Below are 22713 nucleotides of genomic sequence, written 5' to 3'. Positions count from 1 at the left end.
CTTACAATCTGTTTGTGACTTCATTGCTGACGCGGTATGTACCTTGAGCGGTTTTTGTATAGTTTGCCATTACGCATCGTGATACCACTTCTGTCAGTTGGAAGTACCTCTCAGCTTCGTACCAAATGCCCAAGAACTGAAAATTGATTAAAACAATGAATCCTGATGTTAATACAAATAGTCTTTTGTAAGATATATAAAAAGCAACATTTTATCTATAATAGGTATGTAATACATATTTTTAATTTACATATTATCAGTTAACAATTAATAAATGAAATGTTAAACGGTATATTTACTCTGTTCAGATCGAAGTTCGCCATGGGCACGTAGTCTGGGCAGAATCCCAGGCTGGGTATTTGGGCCCTAACGAGGGCCAAAGCCGAGAGAGCCAAAATTATCTTCCCGATCATGTCTGCGGACGATCTGATGCGAGGTTCGAGCCTTGGGCCTTATATACATTAACCAGGGAGTGCAGGTGCGTTGACCGGACAGTATCCCCTCTGTTTTGCCTACATGTGAGTGTTCTTACGGTACTCTCCGGTAGCCGGAGAATTTGGTCACCAGACGATGGTCATTGGTCAGTGTCGCTAGACGACTTCTTGGCAAGAAGTTCACAGCCCAAGGTGGTATTGTACCCGGCAACCCGTCGCTTCGAGAAGGGAACAACGCAAGCTCCATTATGCAACTTCGCGGCAGCAACGGTACTTTTTCGTCTCGATCAAGACGAATCCTATCCATCGGCCGGCGTATCGGTGTCAGTCAATTTGATCAAATGCCAAGATTTCCTGGATAGGTACGTACGGTAATTGTAACGGGCCCGGAGCGAGACAAATGAATACAAGGACAGTATTTCGGGTTTTTAGAATTATCTTTGAGATCATCAGATCGTACGCCTTCCTATCTAAGGTGAATCTTTTTCAGAAATATTTTTACGTTGAAATTATTAGAAGAGACAGACTTGGAACTAGCTTGTTTAAATGAAGTGACAAATAAGTAGGACAATTCTATTTCATATTATTAATAAAAATTTAAGGAAAGATTAAATAGTAAGCTCTTCTCCGAACTTTCCTTTTCATTGAACGTTACGCTAATTTACATGATCGAGAGTAGTGTATTCTGGTTACACGTGTTTTCAAATTTTATTTATATCCAACTCTTTTTTAAAGAATTATAGTGCAACTGCGACAGGCATCTTGGAATGCACGATTGTGAAACGTGCACCTTTGATGGTGTTATTCCTCTTCCTGCAGTCATTCATGAAGCCGGTTTCAGTAACCTCGACCTTTACCAGCACCTGTATTTATGCTCACAAATGGAGCAGGCTAGAGCTAGACGGTGGCATATCCACCGGAGGTTTCCCTTCTTGGAAACAACAAAACAAGAACCAGCTTATTACTTATCGCGTTTGTAATTATGCAATTGACACCGCCAACAAGGACGGAACCACTTAGCATATACATACACATAAAAACGTTCTGAACCTGTGGCCCGACCGGTAACGGGTTTTCTTCGACGATGTTTCTTTTTGTGTGAAACCTTTGGTCATCGAACCGTTAGTTTGGACTATAGATATTCTTTTAAATATCTAACGAGGAATCATTACGAAAGATCTCAAATACTGAATCGTTACTTTCACATTTATACAACTATAAATAGTAATCTTAGTTTTAAAATTTATTGTATGATAGAATGATGATGATTATAATGATAGAGAACAAATTTTTGTTTTTCATGTATTAGATAATAAAATAAAACAATAGGTATATGATTTAAGAGCAAGTGTTATCTACAGTAAAGAATGACATTTTCTAATGATTGATTAAAATTGAAGAATTGAGAAAGGAGTGGGAAAGGAAAATTGATATGAGCCAAGTTGTTTCCACTCGCTCGTTTATCTTCTTTTACAGATTTCTCATCTGAATTAATTTATTTCTTGTAAATCTATGAACACTAAGAAAGCACGCGGAAAACGCTTTCCGCTCGGAAGATGCTTAAATTCTAGGAAACTCAGACCAGATGTCCGAAGAGCACTATTTCTTAACTGTGCCATTTGAATGAGGGAAAATACTATGGACAATACGGCTACGTAAGACGAATGTATCCTCATAAAAATGTACGACAATTTTTCATACTCTTCATCTGCGATCGAGCATCAATCGAAACTAATATTACGCGTCATCAATTTTTCATTTCCACGAAACAAGAAACGATTAGTCTTGACAACAGTGTAGCTCTCGATGAAAATTTGCTAATTAAAATTATCAGCAACAGTTAGAAGAAAAAATATGAGAGGTTCATTGAGAACGATTTTATTTTTCACAATGTCTTTTAGGGAAAAGAAAAATAAAACAACATCGTGTCCTCTCGGGGCATCTGGCCGCAAGTGCGTGTGTATTTATACACAATAAACGTAACTAATTAACGGTAAAATAATCTGTGTACGTAATCCTAGTGCGCTTACGTCTCGAGAAGAGTGGACGAGGGGCCGGATAGGGGGACAGGGGGGGGGGGACCGGATCGGGAGATTTGGAAACGACGAATAGTTAGTATGTTCGCTAAGAATTATCTATTCAAGCGGCTCGCAGAAAAAAAGGTCTGTCTGTCATAGCTTCTTCTTACCGCGATCGAAAGAGTGTCTCCCTCCTTAGATTCGTTTCATTTTATTATCGAAATAGCCACGAGTCGCGCCCGTGCGATTGCGCCGTGCGAAGCGTTGCACGCTAAACAATAATTACTTTATCTTTATTATCATTTAGTATCACATTGCGTTCACTGTTTTGTGCTGGCCATTTTTGCCTGGCTTAATGAGAGCGCACACCACCCCTCCAACCTCTTCTTACGTTCCTTTCTTTTTTTATTACTATCGAGTATACGCATTTTTATACTCGATACTTATTTCCTTGCAAACGTGCCATGCTAAAGGCAAATGAAACAAGCGGTCTTGTTTTTCATCGTTATTGCAAATTGTGAAGGCAGTAGTTTTGTTTAAAGAAGGCAGATTAAATGTACTACTGCACAATTGATAGTTAAGAATCTTCTTACGGAACTTGTGAATGCGTGGAATGTAGCTGCGAGTATAGAAAGAATGAAAAAAGACGGTATTATTCAGTATAATGTGTAATTTGAGATTAGAATTGTTTCAATTTTGCGTTAAGACCGCCTGTTCCGTGGTTTGAATTTTCGTATGGCCAAGGAGTTAAAGAGAGGTCGAGGCCCTTCCTCAAGGCACCTTAGGTAATAATACCTGTCTAAAAAAAAAATCATGACGTCCTGCGCCAACAAAAAAGAAATTAGAGAAACAAAAAGCTACTACTTAAAAAAAAAGAGAAAAACGTTCTATCTAGACTCTAACGAAACTTGGATTAATTCGAGTGAATATTTAAAATCTTCTCTATGTGAATTAATTAACGCGTATTTTTATTCTCATCAATTCCTAAGCGAGCTCGTATTCGTCATCTTACACGTGTACTTATCTTAAGCCTATGAACACATGAAATCACTGCCCAATCGACCAATTTGGACCCATTTTAACAAGGCACTCGAATCGCTGAGATACCAAAGACGTTTCGAAGGAGAATAGAGGAAAGTAAATGGAAAGAGAACACGAGAGGAGGACAAGCGCGTAAATCGGAAGACGAGGATTGTGCGGACGTGTACGTGGAAGAACATTAGCAACGTTCGCTCCATCGATCGGCTACGAGCCGTTTCGAAATGAAAACTAATTATTGTCGCTTCTTCAAAGATCGTGCGTGCTCGTCGCCGATAATGTTCCTCTTCGTAAAGTCATTGAAAGGAGAACGTCGATATCTTTTTGTGCTCCAGTCAGCTTCGATTGAAAAGTCTCTCCATTTAGATACGTATACTTAGTTTTCGGAAATCGTGTTCGTGAACTCTGCGTAAAGCGAATGAATTTGTTCGAGGCGATTGACGGGGCAGGATACCTAAAATCTACCTAAGACAGAAATCGGTGGAAAAATCAGTTGGTCCCTTTGCAAAGTGTAAAATAAATAAATCATTATTATATCCGTTCGCTTTTGTTCCTACTACACTTAAACGTTAACGATATTATTTACACATTACATTATTATGAGATTGTTTTAGCGCGCGCGCTGAGGTAAAACGAGAGGCTCTCTGCTCTGTCTGTCACGTGACGCGAACGGAAGCGTTTAAAAGCTTTTTCGAGTAAGTAAAGACGCAACGAGAAGGTGCGTTTCGAAAATTCACTGTTCGCTGTTCAGCGAATCGGAACACGGCGTGGCGCGTGACAAAGGTAATTGACTCTCGCCTCTATCTCGTCTCTCTCACATTCTTATTCTCGTTCCGACTTTCTTAACGTTTCCCGATGGGAGACCGTGAACATATCCGACACATTCCCCGCCGGAAATACGTCATTTGGTCAAAGTTACTGGTCATCGCTTATTATAATAAACAGGTAATAGTAAATCGGGTTGCGTCGTCTTCGGATATTTCTTCACTGAGAGGACGAAAACGACGTAACGCTTTAGTGAAAGGCCCTTCCGGTGCTCCGTTATTTAACGACGAATAGTTTCTATGTAGAATCGTTAAAATTTCATCAGACACATTATAACATAGCACGCATCGACTCTATTAATTTATTTAATGGTAACGATTGTCCGACGCGTGTTCAACGCGTCGTGCTAAGCCTACGTGCTTCGACGTGCCTCCAATGATTTTCAACTTACGAAAACGATCGCTTGTATTCGAAATACTAAAATACATTTTGTTTTTGCAAAAGACATTCTCAAATGTATGAAAATAATTGGAGCTAGTTACTTTTTCACGCAGTGGCCCTGCTACCTCGAGATCGACGTTCAGACCGAAACATTTCGCGTCAGACGCGGCGAAAGTGGAAATAAATGAAATGCTGAATCCATGTTCGAATACTGAATATAGTAGTTTGCACTGCGATTCGAATTTGAATGATCTGAACGAGAACTGCATGCCCGAACAGGCATCATGATCACATGAAATCTGATCGGGACGCGTTTTCAAGGCCACGTTTCATAGCACCGGTCGGCCTTAACCATGTCGCTAGTCGTGCAGGTTCTTGCTGAGGAGCAGATTATTGTGCGGCCCGGACAGATGCCTGATCAGCTCTTGTAAACTATCGAAACTTAACGAACAGAAGCAACAAGTGAACGTGTTGTCCGGCGCAGCTATCACGCCTCTGTGGACCGAGCAGAGGTGCTTCAACAGGTGAGCCTTCTGCTTGAACATCGCGACACAAAGTCTACACGCGAACGGTTTTTCACCAGTGTGCACTCGCAGGTGCGTTTTCAAGTTCCAGGACATTCCGAACTGTTTTCCACAGTAGCTGCACCGGTACTCGCGAACGGGAGTGGACTTGGGCGGGTCGTCCGACGGCGGGGGCGGGGGTGCTCTCGTAGGTGGTAGCGCCCAGGAACCCCAGGGTGGTTCCAAAGCCGCTGCTGACGCCGGATCCGCGCTCGGTGGTCTATGCGACGCTCCTGGCGGCGTCACTGACCTGTCCTGCTGTAACAAGATATCAAATCGAATTACATACGTATCAACGTTAAATACATAATTTCTTGCTTATTCATGCATATTTACGATGTTCATTATATAAAAAGAAGAGCAATTAATATAACTGTATATGTAAGCGTGTTCATAAAGTAAAAAATTACCAGGTACGGAGGTGCCGAGACGCTGAGAGGATGTGGCGCTTGCAACCGTCTCGGCGTCTCGAATCCAGGATTGAACGGTACGAAGGCAGGATTCTGTGCGGGTGCGTTGTGAAAGCCTGGCCTTCGCTTCCGATGAGGCGTCACGATGTACGCCTCCGCAGGTGGGATAGGTATTTCCTCGGGTTTTCGTTTCCCGGGTTCCAAACCCAGCGCGAGCCGGGTCGCTAATTGCCTCCTCCTCTCTTCGGCTTCTTCCAGAGATTCCCGCCTTTCCAATAATTGTTTTTCTGGCCTGATTAAATAAAGTACAAATTATTCATAATATAATGGAAAAGTTCATGCTACGGTTTGATTATGTTAATCTTGATCGAATTCTTACCTAGGTACAATATCGTGTGAACTTTCGCTAGTGGTAGAAGTCCCAGAGTTTAAACTTAAGTTCACGGGATCGGAACTATCCCTCCGTCGCGGCGGTTCTATACTGCCCTCTCTGTTCTCCGTAAGAAGCGCTTCGCCTTCGACGCCTTCGACGTCTACTTCTGGTTCCTCCTCGCAGCCCTCGGTCTTTATTAATACCGAGCAACAATCGGCAGGATTATTAGATTGCCTGAAATTCCGAAATGCGAACGATAATCATTCCTATTCGTCGCGAGGACGGCGGGTATAATTTTCAAATTATATCCGAGGGAGCGATCCGGTATCACGCGTGTTCATTTGAAAGCTCGAATAAATGTCGAAAGTTGTAGGATGTATAAAGGCTCAGGGGAATGACATTATGCGAATCGATATCTTGCAACAGCCTCTCGCCTCTTTCATCGTGGGAGCAAAGATCAGACGAGAACAGAAATTAATCTTAATAGTTCTCTATCTTAGAAATTACGGTATCTATTTCGTTGATCGTATTGACATTTCACGAACAGTTAACACTCTTACACCGACCTGCCGTCGTACTGCGATTCGTAACTCGAACTCTCCTGGCCCTCGGAGGGCTGAGGGGTTGGTATCCTTTCGGGGTCGGAGTTGCTGGAAATCTGAGGTTGGTTCGGCTCAAACAACTCCGACTTTATTTGAAGAAGCTCGAATAGTTCCCTCAACGGTGTGAGTTCTGTCGACTGGAGGAAAGACAAATTATTTCTCGACCCTTGACCTTCGACACAGTGAATCGCATAATCGATCAATTATTTCACCGTCACTCTAATATATTTTTTAAATTATTCAAATTTCATTTGATTGAGAAGAATGAAGTTTAAGTACTGCAAGTGCAAAATTTCTTTTATCTTGTTAACTGCATAAAGATATAGTTCGATCAATCGTGTGAATCACCGTTGTGAAAATTATTAATGAGACAATACGCTTACTGGAATTAGAGCTTCCCCGTTATAAAGAAATTCCAGCAGATGCGTCAGCTGGGTTTTTCGAACCCCAGACAAGTGGACCACATGGTCCAACGCGGGGTTGCGAAGGAGACTAGCCAAAAGGGGACTAGCTGCGGCCAAAACTACGCGATGGGCCTTGACGACGGAACCATCATCGCAAGCTAACGTCACGTCCACGTGACGGTCCCCGGTGTACCAGGCCCCAACCTCCGCGGCCAAGGTCGCTGGATGCTTCCCATAATGGAGTGTCAGGAGACCGTCAGTATACATCGTCTGCAAAAAAAAAAAAAAAAACGAGATTATGTAGTTTCTCATATCATTGCAGCATACTAATTTACATAATATTTACAATTATTCTCGCAAAAATAAAGTTCTATCTGCTGATATTGTTAAAATACGTAACAAGGAAATGTTTCTTTAATCATTTTTGTCTTTTAATGATAGATAATAATTAAAATTCTCGATTGTTTCAACACTAGCATCTTTATCTACTAGTAAACAAAATAAAGAAAAATAGCGTATATATAACCGCGTAATCGCGCTTGAATGATTCAACCCTAGAAAATACAATGTCTTATCACTGACGCGACGATGTCAAAGTCAAAAATACGGATAGTTAAACCGTCCTCGTGGAAATTCTTTCGTAACAACGAAATAAGTGAAATATGTGCGACGTCCTTAACCCAGTAATATACTCCCGTCGCTTGGCGTCATGCAAAGACAGGCAGCTTCTTCTCGTTCTTCTCGTTACACTAATTTTAATCTTCCCGTGCCCCGCCTGTGCTTAAGACGCTGGAGATGGCGGAAGGCGGTGACGTGTTCTAATATTACGTTTCTCACGTTTCTTTGACATTCGCTCGACTTTCTGCTAAGGGTTTGAATTACATCTAATGATAGCTCATCTATATAATTAAGCGGGGGCCATTCTGTCCGTCGAACGTGGTAGGTGTACGCGTTCGCGAAAACGATTTCAATCGGTTTCAGCGCTGAGAACAACGACACGCTTTGTTACGAGACGAGCCGGGGCTCAAGGTAATTGAATTACTTTGCATTCAGTTATTAAGCGAGGGAGGGAAACAAAATGAGACGATAAAATTTTATCTTTCTGGGAAGAGAAAACAAGTTTACGCGCCGTCAGCTGACGTAATTGTTCGCGGGTAACTGTGCATCGATAAACATAATAGAATTGCATCTTTCTGTAGGATGCAATCGCGTAATTAAGCAGTCGCTTTCCGTTGATTAATGATCTGGCTGGGCCAGATAGGGGAAATCCTGTGCAGATCTCTGCCGGCTCTTCGAGAAATTTCCTATTAAAGTAACGCCGCCGAGTCGCTACCGCCGCGTCGGAGACTCGCAAAGAAATGTTATCGTGACTCATGTAAGTTGCACTGCACTTTAATTCATGATTAGAAAATAACGCCGCAGCGTGCACGCCGGGAAATGAATTGTACATTTATTCGTATCATCGTATCCTGTCGTGTACTATTATTTATTCGTTGTAAGTATTATCTGCCTTTATTTGTTGAATTTAATGTCACAGGAAAAGATGAAGCGTTAAATTATCACTATACGTGCATAAATACTTAACAAATTACCAGGAAGTAAAACACAATTATTACACAGGAAATAAATGGATCTAATTTAAATAATTTTTTATATTGCGCGTCTTAACACTTTTAAATCAATCGTGAGAAGAATTACATTTTTTTTAATGATTTTTGTTTTAACATTTGAAAATTATTTGACATTTCGGCGCGCAAGAGTGGAGAGCTCGCTCGTTACTCAAGGGGAGCCGCGGGAGAGAAAGTTTGATTTCACGTTATACACTCTCAGCGAGCAGAAGTATAATTAATATTATGAAACCAATGCCGTAAACATCGACGCGTTCCGCAATGTCAAACGTGTCCCAGCCACAATAAGTTTCACGCTTAACACTCGTGAACGCCAGCGAAACCTCGGTTTTTTTTTCTCTCTTTTAGAAACGGTTCGCGAACGTGAAAATCGCCGAAGAAGTCAGTATTATGGCTCTCAAGGTATCGAGCTATTAATAATTAGAGCATGAAAGAAATGTTATGTAATGTACGAGGCTAAGAATTGTAATCGTGTATTGTAAAAAGTATATTTCGAATTGTTATCGAAAAGGATGTGTCACCACACTAAATCTAATGAATACAAATTTAAAAAAAAATTAACTTCGTACATCGACAGTATCGTTTCAAATGCGATGAATAAAATTTCGTGAGTATCAACGTTTCATAAATAATCATCAATCACGAATGAAGAAATAGTTGCTGGTGCGTCCGCGTTGTTGCTGCTGCTGCTGCTGCTGCTGTTAGCGAGCACACGACTTGAAGTTCAGGGTCAATCGCTGGCCGACCGGCTGCATTACGTCCACGCTTACGCTTACGTTCGTCTTTCTTCTTCTATTTGGGCCTTGAAGACTTGCCGGGCGGGGTCTCGTGCCGTTCGTGCTAAGTGGGGGCAAGGCCCCGTGCCGCCGGCGCCGCTAGTTGCAGAAACTCTGGCCCACTTGCTGCTCCTCGGCACGGTGGGGGGACGATTACCAGTTTTACTATCCAGGATGCCTCGCTTTGTCGGTGCTGCACTCTCCAGCAAACCCGTTCGCCGATCAGCGGCATTTCGGTGCATCGCGTCGGTAAACGGCTATCACGTTCTGTTTTGCCGCGACTGTAAGTCCGTCGGACGCGCACTTGGCGGTGGATCCAAAAAATTGCGGGCAACAATATTCAAAATGGTTTTTACGTCAACATCGAATTTTTTCAAATCAATATACGAGAATCTTAGGTACAGGCGTTTTAGAAATTGTTCACATATATTAAGATATTTATTTCCTTCGCAAGAAACTCATTTTTTGTACAATATAAAACTGACTTTACAATACGAAATTAATATAAGAACGTGCTCGTCCTAATGAACGTCGATATCACAACTTTCACTATTACGTAAATCACAGTTTTTATCCGAAATTTATATTCAGTGGGCATTTGGATCGTTGGTTGAATCGGAGATGAAAACAAACGTATAAATTTTTCCAATACATATTCATGACCTGCTGGCTATAAATTTAAATTTGTAAAATGGTATTGATACGTAATTCAATTTCTGTGACGTACCAAGAGTCATGCGATGTCTCGCGCGGAAAGATCTGAAGTAAAGCGATCTGGTGCAGCGATTAAGCGTAACAAAAACGAGGAGACGACGCAGTGGGAACTGGTGCAACCGGAGTTCACGAGCCAGAGCTAAGATAAGAATAAGAGAGGAGAAAGTTTCTGGAATTCGTAAATTTCGTTACGCGAACTCCGTGAACGTCGCTCCTCGCTTATCGCCTCGGCATACAAATACATACGCTCCGCGTCGCATTCCACGTGTGCGTGAACCTGCGCACGTCTACGTGCAAGCACTTTCGTCGTTACACGAGTTACACTCGCGCATACACGCAGGAGGCAACGATGCGCAGTGCCATAACGCTTACATACACACGGGCATTATAATCTTCTATCCGGATGGCGGACGTTACGATCTACCATTGAATCGAACAATGGCGAAACTGGGTTACGCAAATGTCGAGGCTGGAAATTAAAGCGCGGAGATAGAGAGAGAAGAAGAGGGAGACACTCGCACACTGTCGTAAAAAGATTCAACTCCCGTTTGGAAAACCGAGTCTTAATTAAAGGAATCGTCCTCGTTGGTAGTTTGACACTCATCACACAAAGCATGGAAAGCTAAAGAAAAGATTTTTTTTCAATTACCTCCCTAAGTATTATCCTTTGTATGTGAGTCAAATTGAAACAGAAGGAGACTGGAGACAACTCTGTCAATTGCATCGTCAACACTGACATTAAAATGTATATCGTCTATTGATTTCTTACTTCTTGCATAGATAACTAGGAAACAGAATAATCAAATGCATCAACAACATTCCATGAGTCGTAGAACATAGTCCACTTTTATCGACCTCGACGATTAAACAGTAATGGAAGAAAGCTGTAAGTAGGAGTTAGAAAATATCTTCTCGGAAGGAAATATTAAAAGCATCAAATGAAATTCTCCCAATAAATTGGCACATTTGACTGCTGTATGGCTGCTTCATTCACCTGACACAATTTCCTGTTTTCTCGATTATGACCGTTTGCAATTGCAGTAATTGAGCTGTTTGGTATTTATCGCGAAGAGAACAGATCACGGCGGATTGGGGCGAGGCTGCTGAAACCGTCCGAGTTGAACCGAGCTCTACAACGTGGATTGAGCAACGCACGGAGAACTCGTTACGAGACCTGTAATGGGGTCCAGGCGTTTCCGCTCTATTTTTTGTGGGCCCAATTACGTTCCGCCGGGCCTGAATAGTCCGTGTTTCGCGGTCTCATCGAAACACCTCCTCTCGCGTACCGTAAAACCATGCACGCACGTCACGGCTTTGGGAAGCACTCGCTCGGAACACCATAGAAAATCTTTGCGGGGATGCGACGCGTTCCCGCAAAATATCCAGAGAACCGAGGCCAGAATTCCATCGAACGCGTCATGGACATTGATGGCCTTTTTAAAAGAACACCGCGCCCGTTTGATGGCCGTTTTATAACTTCTAAGAAATAATCGGAAGCTATAAAAGTGTTTTTTCTTTAAATTGAGAAACGTAGTGGATCGACAGACTGGTTTAGTCGTCTGTTGAAACATTTTTCTACAGAACAAGAATAATCGTTGCTAACAGTTTGAGATTGAATCAGTCACGAAATAATTGATAAGACAATTTAAAAAAATAGTTAGGCAACTGTTTTGGATAAAAATAAAGAGTCATTTTTTTATGTCGGTTAGAAACAGCTTCACGGCTCGTTAATTCTTGATCGATTAAACTGCGTTTAGATTTCATGTTTTAGAAACGAAAACGCGAGCGGAGGGCAGGGTTATGACACCCCGTGAAACCTGTGACTCACACCTTTCCCCGATTTCGAATCACTATTTTCCAACTGGTCTCTCACGCTCTCCCTCTTGCGCATCGCTCCGTCGACTGTGACGTACTCTCTCCGTTACTTCTCTCTCCTTCCCTCCTCTGCCCCTTCTAATTTTCTCCATCTCTCTTGGTTGCCCTCTTGCTTTTCAACCGGTGTTACGAAAATCGCCGGTGTACCTTTCGGCATTGCGAAAAACGATAATACGCGAGAAATGAACGGAGAACCAAAATAAGCTGGTATCCCTATCGTTTCTAAAAACGCACAGAATCAACAAACTAAGAGGACTGTCATTTTTTCAAGCTGTCTTATGTCATAAATTCTTCGAACGTATTTATTCTACTCGAAATTGTATGAGCAAGCCGTACAGCCTGCGTGCTTTCGAAATACTTTCACGCTCGAGAAGAGCAATGATGTGGGGACACGTTTCTGGATCGCAAGTGCGATAAGTGCATTGCGCCACGAGGCTTATTATCCTATCCACTTGTCCGTGGAAGCTAAGTATTAAAAGGTGGAATCGGCCGGGCATCGATAAATGCAAACAGGCGTTCACGCACTTAGCATTCTTCTCAAAATTATCTCCAAGCTGCTTTTACTTATCGTCACCTCTCAGAAATCCCCTATTTCATTATATTCAAACCCTTTCGCCTTTGATCCTTAAAGAAATTCTTGAAAAAAACAAATGCTGACTCTTTGCGAATATGGATAGAATCGTGCAAAAATACAAGTCGAATAAAGAATTTATGAAGTGAATCCATCATTTTATCAGAGATGAAGCTCTGATTGTCGGAATTGACTATTTGATGCGAAGAAGGGTCGGAGCTTAAGAAAATCCGATAAATGAAGAATCGCATGCGAAAAACAGCAGCGATCAGGGCAGCGGGAAGGACTCGTTGCGACGTGGTGGAAGGACAGAATTCCCTCGGCCTATCGGCGGTCGTCGAGTCACCGGATACATTTCATTCAAGGCCAGAAAGTAAAAAGCCTTTTCAGCTGCACTTACGTACCAACCTAGCCAACTCTAACTGGTACGTACGCGGTCGCACGCACTCTTCCACCAGGTAAGCGCTTACGTACGGACGACGCGCGTACGTGACACACGTCCGATGGCCTTGTATGTGTACGCGCGGAGGCGTTTCTCTCTCTCTCTCTCTCTCTCTCTCTCTCTCTCCTCTCTCTCTTGCCTCTCTCACCGCTCTCTCCTCGTCACTCTTTTTGTCTCTCGTTCCTCGAAGCGAAGAGTCCGCGGAGCGGTTAGTTACATGATCCATTCATTATATAAGAACAATCGCCTCCTCTAATAGACGCTCCATCATTGTGGATCTGAAGGGCATGTTTGTTACGCGCGCACGCGCCTCCTCTTGGGGCAATCGGATGCGTTTCACGATTTCGTAGTGTTCGCCAGAAGTGCAAGAAAAACGTAATTCCGTCGACCGTGATAATTTGCGAACACAAATTTCTCGAGATTCATTACTTATCTAATCAGATTCCATAGTTTATGTCACGTTTAAACGAAGAACATATATGCCGTTCTATGCAGTGTAACCTTCATTCAATACGCCTTTCGCAATTTACTTATATAGTAAAATAAAAACTCGATAATTGACTCAACTTATAATTAAATGTAGTATTCAATGGAACAGGTAATTAAATGCCTATTTTAACCGGTCGCGCGTCGAATAAGAAAGCTGCGATTGTTATTAATCAACTATCTCGATTGTAGACGCATTAAAATAATAGCTAACGCCGCAGCCGGTTAGTCTTTTTTCCAGGATACTCGCGTGATAAACATGATGTCAGAAGCAGTATTGAGCGCCGGTCACTTTTGAGCAGTTGCATAACCAGAAGGACGTCCGAGAGCTCGGCGCGATGCGACGCGACGTGGAGCAGCAGGAGCACGTGGAAACGCGGAAACACGTAAGTAGGAGGAGATCCGGACTCCGCGAGATTCGCAACAGAGAATGAAGAGAAAAATCGTTGCTGAATAGACTTTGGCAATTGCATATGTACATGCGTTTATGCATAGCTATCTCGATGCCTCGTCCTTTCTCTCCTTACGTATACCGTTCGTGCACGCCGCCTTCGCTCGCTGCAACCGTGTGCAAGTAAACAAGCTGGTGTGTATCGGGCTTTACGCCGCGTTCTCTTATGTAATAAACGTACGTTTCTCTGGAACCCACCCGCGCACCTCGTCATGTGATCCTCCTCTCCTCTCGGACGCGGCGCGGCTCGAAGGGCGAACTGCCCTCGATGAAAATTGTTAACGTGTGCACGCCGTGTGTCCCCGGTATCCCGGTTCGACCTTTCGAAACTCGGGACGGTTCATGATAAAGGCTTTGATATAATAGTTCCGCGCCGCTCGTATAAATGAGCAGTGTTACGCTTCCTAGAAAGCGGCTTTGAAATTCAAACGTCAAACGTTTGCGTACATGCCGCGACGAATGGATCAACCCTTTGCTATTTTGTTTCGATTCGCGTTCTGTTCATTTTCTCCCATTCCCACCGCGCAATACGTGTTTCGTTACTGACTGCATGCAATTTGAGAATATGTGAAATTTGTAATGAAAGTCGAAGTATTTTTACTGAAATGTTTGTAATACATTTTTGAATTAGATTTCAATTGACATCGAATAACGAGTTTGACGCATTTTACTAAGCGACATTTTTTAAATATGTAAACGGAGCTAGCTGGAAACAAGATACAGCCGAATAGGAACAGCTCAATTTCTCATACTGAATAATAAACTTCTGTTTACCTCGTGAAATGGCAGTAGAATATCATTCTCGAAACTAAAAATAGCATCGATGAAAGATATTATGATACGGGGCGCATCGTAACGAATAATGAATTTTGTTCAGTTTGCCACAGCCGGGAGGAACGGTTAGAAAACGGAAGCGATTGCTCGCGCAACGATCGTCACGCATCGAATAGGAGCAGTCAGCGTTAGCGGTGAAGTTGAGGAAAACACGGTGCGCCGGCCGATCGCGGCGTGTGGCGATTTCGATCCGTTCAATGTCAAAGCCTGGCATCATCGTATCGGCTAGGCTGGCTGGCTGCTGCCGCTGGTACATAGATACATACCGAGCGCATACCTACTTACGTACATACCTTTTACTGCGCATCGGCCGGCAGATGCAGCGTGCATGCATCTAACTCGCGCGGGTTAGTCATCGGCTGGCTGGAGATCCGATCGGCGCATACAGCCGCGATTGAGGACTATTAAACGGATGACCTTTCACTACCTAGAAGATCTACATACACCTACGTATCGGAGCATACGCGGCCGCGAGATACTCGCGTGCATTCGTGTTACGCAATCACGATCACTCTTCTCTCCCTCTTCCTCTCTTCACCGTTAATTCTCTCCCCGCCTCTCTCTGTATATTTCTCTTTCTCTCTTCATCCATCTCCCTCGCCCTCGCTACTATCCAGAGCAGGCACACGTACGCATGCCGCTTCAGCGTTTTGGAGCCGAAGGGCAAATCTGCCTATGCTTCAGTTTAACGTTGGAGAAGCTAATTGAAATGAATCATTACTGCTAGAGTCAATGTTGGTAAGATGATTAAGATATATCTATTTGCACGAAAGGAACATGCAACTCGGATGTAAAAACTGAATGAAGAAACAGTGCGAAAAGTACCAACGCCTGTTCGTAAATTTCACGGAAAGTCACGAGGATCACAAAAACGGTTTCAGAGTACATTTGCTAAAAATTTCACGAAGATGAATCAGTCATTTCGGTCACATGATGATCATGTCGGTGCTAACTAATTCGATATGAATTCAAATATCTTTTTTATGCAACCAGGAAAAAGTTGCAGTTATGTCGTAGAGATGTTCTTTATATAAATCCTACGTCCTAGGTACTAATTTGTATTGCAAATGTAGACTGTAATTTTTAAAGAGCGTTGTTATTTATTATTTTCCTCGATATTTTTTACTCGTTTCAACTCGAAAGGAATAGTGTATTACAAATCTCATGACCAGTCACAATGTGTTAAATGAGTAAACTCCTCAATCCGTCACTGTGTTAATCTATCTTCACCTATCTTTTGGGAAACATTAATCATGTTAAGAACGAAGTTCTGTTATTCTTTGTTTCGGTTTGACAAGAATCCAAAAATATCAAAATAACACGAATGCATTTATCAAAGCTTTTACTTGTCTACTGAAATAAATAAAGGTCACGATAAATTTTATTTAAAAAAACTCCGAACTAAGAAAAATCTAAAGTTTTCCAACGTAGTTGACATTAAAATACCATCACTGCAATTACGCATTATTGTAACATCACGTATCGACGGTGCATGTTACATAGTTAGTGGAATGGAATCCTACAAGAATGCAATCAGATGCAGTGGCACGCGTATATTTCTTTTCAGTTAGTTCAAGTAGCGCAGTCTTTTTATTTGATCGCATTTACCACACTACCTTGTAATCGCCTTGCAGGAAAATTTTAATAAAGCCAAGATCGCTGCTTTTGGCTCGGCCTTGCTGCGGCGCATAAATGAGTCAGGCGGAAACGAGAAACGTCAAGTGATGACCAACGTTTTGCGAGAAGTAGACTCCTGCTCTCTATGCAATTTCATACTCGCCTCGCCTTGAGATGATCACGCTTTCTTGAAATAGATCGGGCCAACCGCAACAATTGCCTAACGATGCGTTAGACTCGAATAATCCTTAAAGCGAGCTACCTTTCTTTGTAAATCTGATTCGATAGCACGGCTACCAGTATTGAGCATAACTACACAAGTAAATTAAATTTACTTTTACGCATGTTCGAGAGAAATTTACGCTCTTCGTGTTAACAGCAGATCTTCTAGAAAAATAGTTTCGTTTCGATAATTATTATTGCGTAACACGCGTTGCATGAATTCACTACGTCTTTCTTTCATTAGCTCGTCCATCGCAGCCCATACATTCTTTTTTCGCTTGACGTCAATGCAAAGATACAAATGATATACTTTCATAAAAGTAAAGCAGTAGGTATTATTCAAGTGATACCATTCTCGCGCGCACACAACCATGCCCGCGGACGTTCTTTAATCGCGCCGATACTTTCATCGGCGCGACTGCATATGTACTTATGCACGTAGAATGCGCACATGCATGTACATAGTTACTAGTCGGCCGATACACGGTTGCAACACGCCGTAACCTTGAATAATTATTACTGGTACCTAGTTACGATCGTCAGTCGGAAATCGAACGACGCCCTATCTGTTGTCGACGAGAAAATCCGCCGTAAGCGGACGATTTGTTCAAAGCGAGAAGCCAGCAACGAAAATTCAAAGGGGAACAGGAATAGATATAGCCGATCCAAACCATTGGTCAGTTATTCATTTGTTTATTCACGCTTGGTCAGTCGTGACGAAACTGTAGCCGCGGTTAACGATGACTTCCGACACGTTACGTCGACTTTTCAAAATGTTATGCAATACCTCGCGTTGCGGCTGATCGTTCGCTACCTGTGAATCCTATTACAAGCGCCACACTGTCATTCCGTCCACATGCTTTCGTGCCGTTTCAAAATTATCTAGATACGATGCTCGGTCCATCGTCAATTGGTATCTCTATTATTTAACTCCTGAACAATTACTAATTTTTTTGTTATGCTCGTCCTCTAGTGTACGTTATACGATTCTGTACTTTAATTTATATTTTTTGATAAATGCAATAATCGTCGGCGAAGATCTATACGCGTTCAGCTCTTCATATCATGACGGCGATATGGAGTTCTTTTCCTTGCATAGCAGTTACCGTTAACGTTTCAGAAACTTCGACCTGTTGAACGCGAGCCGTAAATGCGGGAATCCTGGAAAGTCGCGTCGCCGTATCGTTTCTCTGCCCGAGCCGAGTCAGTTCGCGAAAGAAATCAGCCAATTCTCCTTTCCCTCGAAATTCTAGCATAGTGGAGAACTATACGGTGGAACAACACGATCTATCGTCCACTAGAGCGGCATGCTCCGTGCTACACGATACTTTTATGCGCGTCCACACCGCGGACTGGACACTTACGTAATCGCAATGATCTCACACTGTGGGTGGGGACTCGTTAACGTGTGTAGTGTGTGCCAATTGCGATCGTGTCGGTCTACCTGGACACGCGTGTGCACATGCATCGCGCGTCTGTTACATGTATTAATGGAATCCGCGAATTAGTGATACATCGGTGAATAATTGTAACACTTGTCATCTCATTAGGGAATCAATCCTGCAAGCTTAAATGATTTAAGAGTTAACGAATATCCGTCAGTACAGAATTATCGGTCTGATCCAATACAGAATTTAATGAAATTCTATTAATTGAGAAATGTAAGAATATTGTTTAATGTTCCTGTAACCGTGCACCGTAGAAAGGCGTGCATTGTTTCTCATCTCGAGGAGAGAGCTCCGAAAAGATACTCTTGAAAACGGAAGATAGGTCGCGTTGATAACGCGTTTATCTTTGTAGCACTCGGGTAGTCGAGCCTCTCCGGTGTTATCGAGCCCCCGATATCGCGCAACAGTAGCATTGTTCGCCGAGTGCGAACGCGGCGCGAATCATTTCCGAAACGCAACGCGTGACCGGGTGGCATTTAAATTTTTCCAGATGCCTTCGTTTATCTGTGTCGCTAGCCAGTCAAGTTACCCGATGGAGATCAGCCCGCGTTTTATCTCCGGCGATTATCTAATCCGACACCTCGACAACTTGCAATTACCTTTGCAACGTTGTGCCACTGTTCCATCTGACAAATGGTTCCGCCAGATAATGTTAGGGGGAAAGCTTTGGTTAAACGGCAACCTATTACAAATTCCATTGTCGGTAGTAAAAAGCTAATTTGTCTTTGACCTTGATAAAAGAAAATTGTTCGTATCATAATTCGTTAATTATTCAAATTAACATGTACTTTTATCTTTAAATACCATTAATCTTCGTCTGTCATAACGATTCTATTCCATACTTTAAAAACGAATAGCATTCGCAATAAAGAGTACAATTAACTGTTAGCGTTGACAGTTTTTGTGGCAACAAATGTATTTAAATCGCAAACAAAAAGCAGTAGCAATTACCGACGTGTTTTTCTCTGAAATAATCATTCACTCACACTCACATGTTCATTCATTTTATTGGCTATTCCGAGTTGAATGGCCGGCGGATATGGCAAAAATAACCAGGAAACGGCGGAACGGTTCGGAAGGAGAACGAGAAATTCGGTATGTGGGTCGGCCGTTCCGCGACGCGACGTAACGAGTTCCGGGGATGATTAGCGTGTCACAAGAGGGAGAGGACGATTGCGAGATCGTTTCAGAGTAACAATGGCGAAGGAGAAATTACGCTGTCAGTTAGGTGTACGCGAGCGGCGAGAGGCAGTAGAGGCACGTAAGCGAGCATGTAAGAAAGTTCACCTCTGAAAACGGTGTTCATGGCGTGCGGATGAAAACCAGGGACAATAAACCCGCGTTTTTAAAGGCAGACGCGTCACGGTAAAATGTCCTCGACTATGTAAATGAAAAGAGAAAGACTCGAAACGAAAAATAATCAAACAAATGACGAATTGTCGGCAAAAAAGTTCGACTTCTTTATATGAGTTAACAAGTACATTATATTATGCAGTTAATAATTCTGCCTAGTTTCGTTTACAGACTCATTGTCAAATGGACATTTCGTAGCTTATCGTTTTTCAATTCCTTTTTTGCGAGGGAGTCACCTTCGGCAATACGGGTGTATAGATAAAATACAAATTGCCGTCGAAGAAACTGGTTTCGTGAATTACATACATTTCGTAACACCATTCGTTGAATGATAACCAACAGTGTTTATGCTAAGCTCATTCGTATTATTTCATCGTACGACAAGGTTAATTCAGCAAATGTATGTAAGTTTTGCATTCGTGAAAAGCTTGAATATCCTGTGACAGCGACGAGCATTTACGAATGGAATGAAACAATATTTGAGAAAATGCTGCCACTTAATGAGACGTGTTGTAACATTCTACATAACCGTCGAGAGACAAATGCTGCTTGAAAACTTATTATTATACAAAAGCACGACCTTTCTTAAAGGACGTAAAGATTCTTTGACGCGATGGAAGTGTAAGATAATTCTTATCATCCATAATTTGCAACATCGTTCTCATTGTCAACCTAGTAGAACAGTTAATTTCAAATGCATATTCCCTGTTTACTATGTCAGGAAAATTACTTTTCGCGCTGCATTATAACTTGAAATTATATGCAATTATTAAATTTTCAGACAAATACATACTTCCTTAACTGTTCCAAAGAGCGCATTTAGTCATTCATATAAATATAATTATACTTACATATAATTTAAAAGCTACAATCATTTTTTAAAAACTAAAGATAATCCAGATTTTAAAAATATTATGTCTGCTACTTCTCTTTATTATCTAATTCTAACAAAGCAAGGTAAAAGCAAAGGAAAGGGTATTTCGTATCAGATGAATTGGAACTAGTATTTTTCAAACTTATCTGATTTATTAACAATTTTACTACGCGCATTTCTATATTTGTCGACGGGCAGCAATAACAGGTTCTAACAGCACGCTCGACAATGGTTACGTGTCTCTCGTATTACCGTTAACGTTTTCGGGAACTCTTTCTCTTCTGAAAATTGGGACACTTTCACTGTCGCATGAAAGACCCGGCACCTCAACTCGGCCTCAGCCATATTTCATCCAGGTTACAAAGAAAGCGAACGACTCGGCTCGACGCGACGCGATTCTTGTCTGCAGGTCACTATTTTAAATTACATTTGCTTCTTCGGAAATAGCTTTGCATACCTCTGTTGCATGCGCTGGATCGGTCGCGTTACAGTGCAGTTCAACGTCCATTCAGACCGATGAAACAGGAACGACGGCGTTTCCCGTATAAAATTGGAAAATCCGTGACTCTGACGAACTCTAGCATTACGAAATATGTTAATGATAGATCAAATTGTAATAAATAGAATAGAACTAGAATGAGTAAGTATTATAATAAAGGTAAACTTACATAATAGCTTTCTCGAAGGTTAAAGAAAAATATTCAATATGCACTGCATAACATTATTTAAGCAGCATTGTTTTAAATGATAATAATTGATAATTATTTTCATAGAACGTTTATAGTTAGACGATAAGCTTAAAGAGTAAGGGAGTAACTTGTTTTCAAGAGGTATCGCTTGCCGAAGCGTTAAGTTAATCATCGCCGATTCAAGGCCAGCACTCGCAGGCGAAACAATTCTTTCGTTACACACGTCACCGTACATTTTCTTTCACTTTTTACTTTTTTTCCCTCTCACTGTCTCTCTCTCTCTCTCTCTCTCTCTTTCTTGTACGGCGCGCCAGAGCAAGTAGGTAGCAAAAGAGCAAGTTGATCGAGCAAGCGAGCGAGAAACAGGCAAGCAAGTCCTGAAGGGGCCTCGAGTGTACACCGCGATAGATGAAAGTGAAAGGGAAGGTAGAAAGGGTTGGCGGACGTATATACCCGTGGCCGCTGTTACTTGCCATATACTTGGCCGCGGGGGCCCAGAGCGCAAGATTTACAATCGCCACGAGCCAGAACGGGCCAGAAACCAAGGAAAATACCACGAGGCAGTCGCGAGTAACTGCGTGAACGAGCAAATCACCCGCCAACTATCATAACATAACGTCCTGTCCCATGTTTGCGAAACCTCTTAGAGTTCGCCAAAATTAGACGGGAATCGAATCTTTCTCTCTATTCTTGTTCTGAAAGAATTACATCTGATGCTAAATGAAACTTTAACAACAGTTAAAATAAGTCGCTATTTCATTCTATTTTCCTTAACACTTTATTGCACCAATTTGCTAAATTCTATTAGGTACTTGAGAAACAGTTTAAAGTTATCAAAGGAAGTATTAAAAAGAAATTATGTAAACTACTGTAAGATGAATAATACCCAGCGTTATGCGTTACTTTGTTCCTATAAGAGCTCGGCTCCAGTTGTGGTTCTTGAATAGAAATGACTTGTTCTACAAGTAGGCGAGTAGTACACGTACGCGTTCGTAATTGACTTTTCAGTCGAGCAGAAAGAGATTGTTATGTTTTCCCGGCGATTGCGTGGGTGAAAACGCTCCCTGCACGATTCCGACAAACCTCGCGATAACTTACTGTTTCACCGGCATGGATCACGATTGATATTACAGATAGAGTATCCGTAGACATCACGATGATCCCATCGACACCGAAGAGAATAGACGTTACGTTCGGCCGCGTGGGCGGCGTAAAGAACTCGAATATGTACCCATTCTATTCTATTCTATTTCAGCTTTCTCTAAAATTTCGAAGAGTTCACGATTTACGCGATCGCATAAATCGTTGACGAATCGGGCGAAAACATATTCAGGTTTCATTTACATACTATAATTTTCTTGATTCAGGAGGAAAGGTTGCTTACGTCTAAAGAATGTGAGCGACGTTGCAATGAGAGATAATCTGACAAATATTTCACAATCAAACCTACGTGACGTGTCAACCGAATTCTTGATTCCTTCTCAAAAGTCCAGTAATTCAAGGTTGCGAAATACGGTCAAGCATGTTCTTACAGATATCGATTAGATCCAAGAATCATTCTTTCCTATACTTTAATGAATATTTTCGTGTCATACGAGTTCAAATCTTCCTGAATATTTTTACATGCTTAAAACACGTAAATCTTATATAATAAATATACAAAATATTTACTGTCGAGTTAATTT

The 22713-nt window shown here is 41.9% G+C and overlaps 2 protein-coding genes and 1 long non-coding RNA gene across 4 annotated transcripts in view; 1 reads left to right on the top strand and 2 right to left on the bottom strand.

Annotated features, from left to right (window-relative positions):
- LOC108628862 (uncharacterized) overlaps nucleotides 1–422 on the bottom strand; it is a 4999-nt gene extending 4577 nt beyond the window's left edge. The window contains exons 1-2 of the mRNA XM_026816795.1: nucleotides 300–422; nucleotides 6–136 (exon numbers count right to left, since the gene is read on the bottom strand). Of these exons, the coding sequence (XP_026672596.1) occupies nucleotides 6–136; nucleotides 300–413 (245 nt within the window). The 5' untranslated portion in view covers nucleotides 414–422. The remainder of the gene's footprint in view (nucleotides 1–5; nucleotides 137–299) is intronic.
- Nucleotides 423–1876: 1454 nt separating this feature from the next.
- Nucleotides 1877–22713, bottom strand: part of ken (zinc finger and BTB domain-containing ken and barbie protein) — a 26250-nt gene continuing 5413 nt past the window's right edge. Inside the window, exons 2-6 of one of the 2 annotated variants that reach the window (XM_018031116.2) lie at nucleotides 7028–7318; nucleotides 6609–6781; nucleotides 6049–6276; nucleotides 5670–5961; nucleotides 1877–5517 (exon numbers count right to left, since the gene is read on the bottom strand). In XM_018031116.2, coding sequence (XP_017886605.1) covers nucleotides 5056–5517; nucleotides 5670–5961; nucleotides 6049–6276; nucleotides 6609–6781; nucleotides 7028–7315 — 1443 coding nt within the window. In that variant the 5' untranslated portion in view covers nucleotides 7316–7318 and the 3' untranslated portion in view covers nucleotides 1877–5055. The remainder of the gene's footprint in view (nucleotides 5518–5669; nucleotides 5962–6048; nucleotides 6277–6608; nucleotides 6782–7027; nucleotides 7319–22713) is intronic. The other variant, XM_026816791.1, reaches the window with a different exon arrangement.
- LOC113464801 (uncharacterized) lies at nucleotides 7330–17104 on the top strand. The gene is made up of 3 exons (XR_003389661.1): nucleotides 7330–13652; nucleotides 13770–13926; nucleotides 14869–17104. It is a non-coding gene; the product is annotated as an uncharacterized LOC113464801 (long non-coding RNA).

The sequence above is a fragment of the Ceratina calcarata genome, unplaced genomic scaffold (assembly GCF_001652005.2).
Source record: "Ceratina calcarata isolate Rehan_Ccalc_2016 unplaced genomic scaffold, ASM165200v1 scaffold546.2, whole genome shotgun sequence".
Taxonomy (NCBI): Eukaryota; Metazoa; Arthropoda; class Insecta; order Hymenoptera; family Apidae; genus Ceratina; species Ceratina calcarata.
This window is presented reverse-complemented; position numbering and strand designations above follow the sequence as displayed.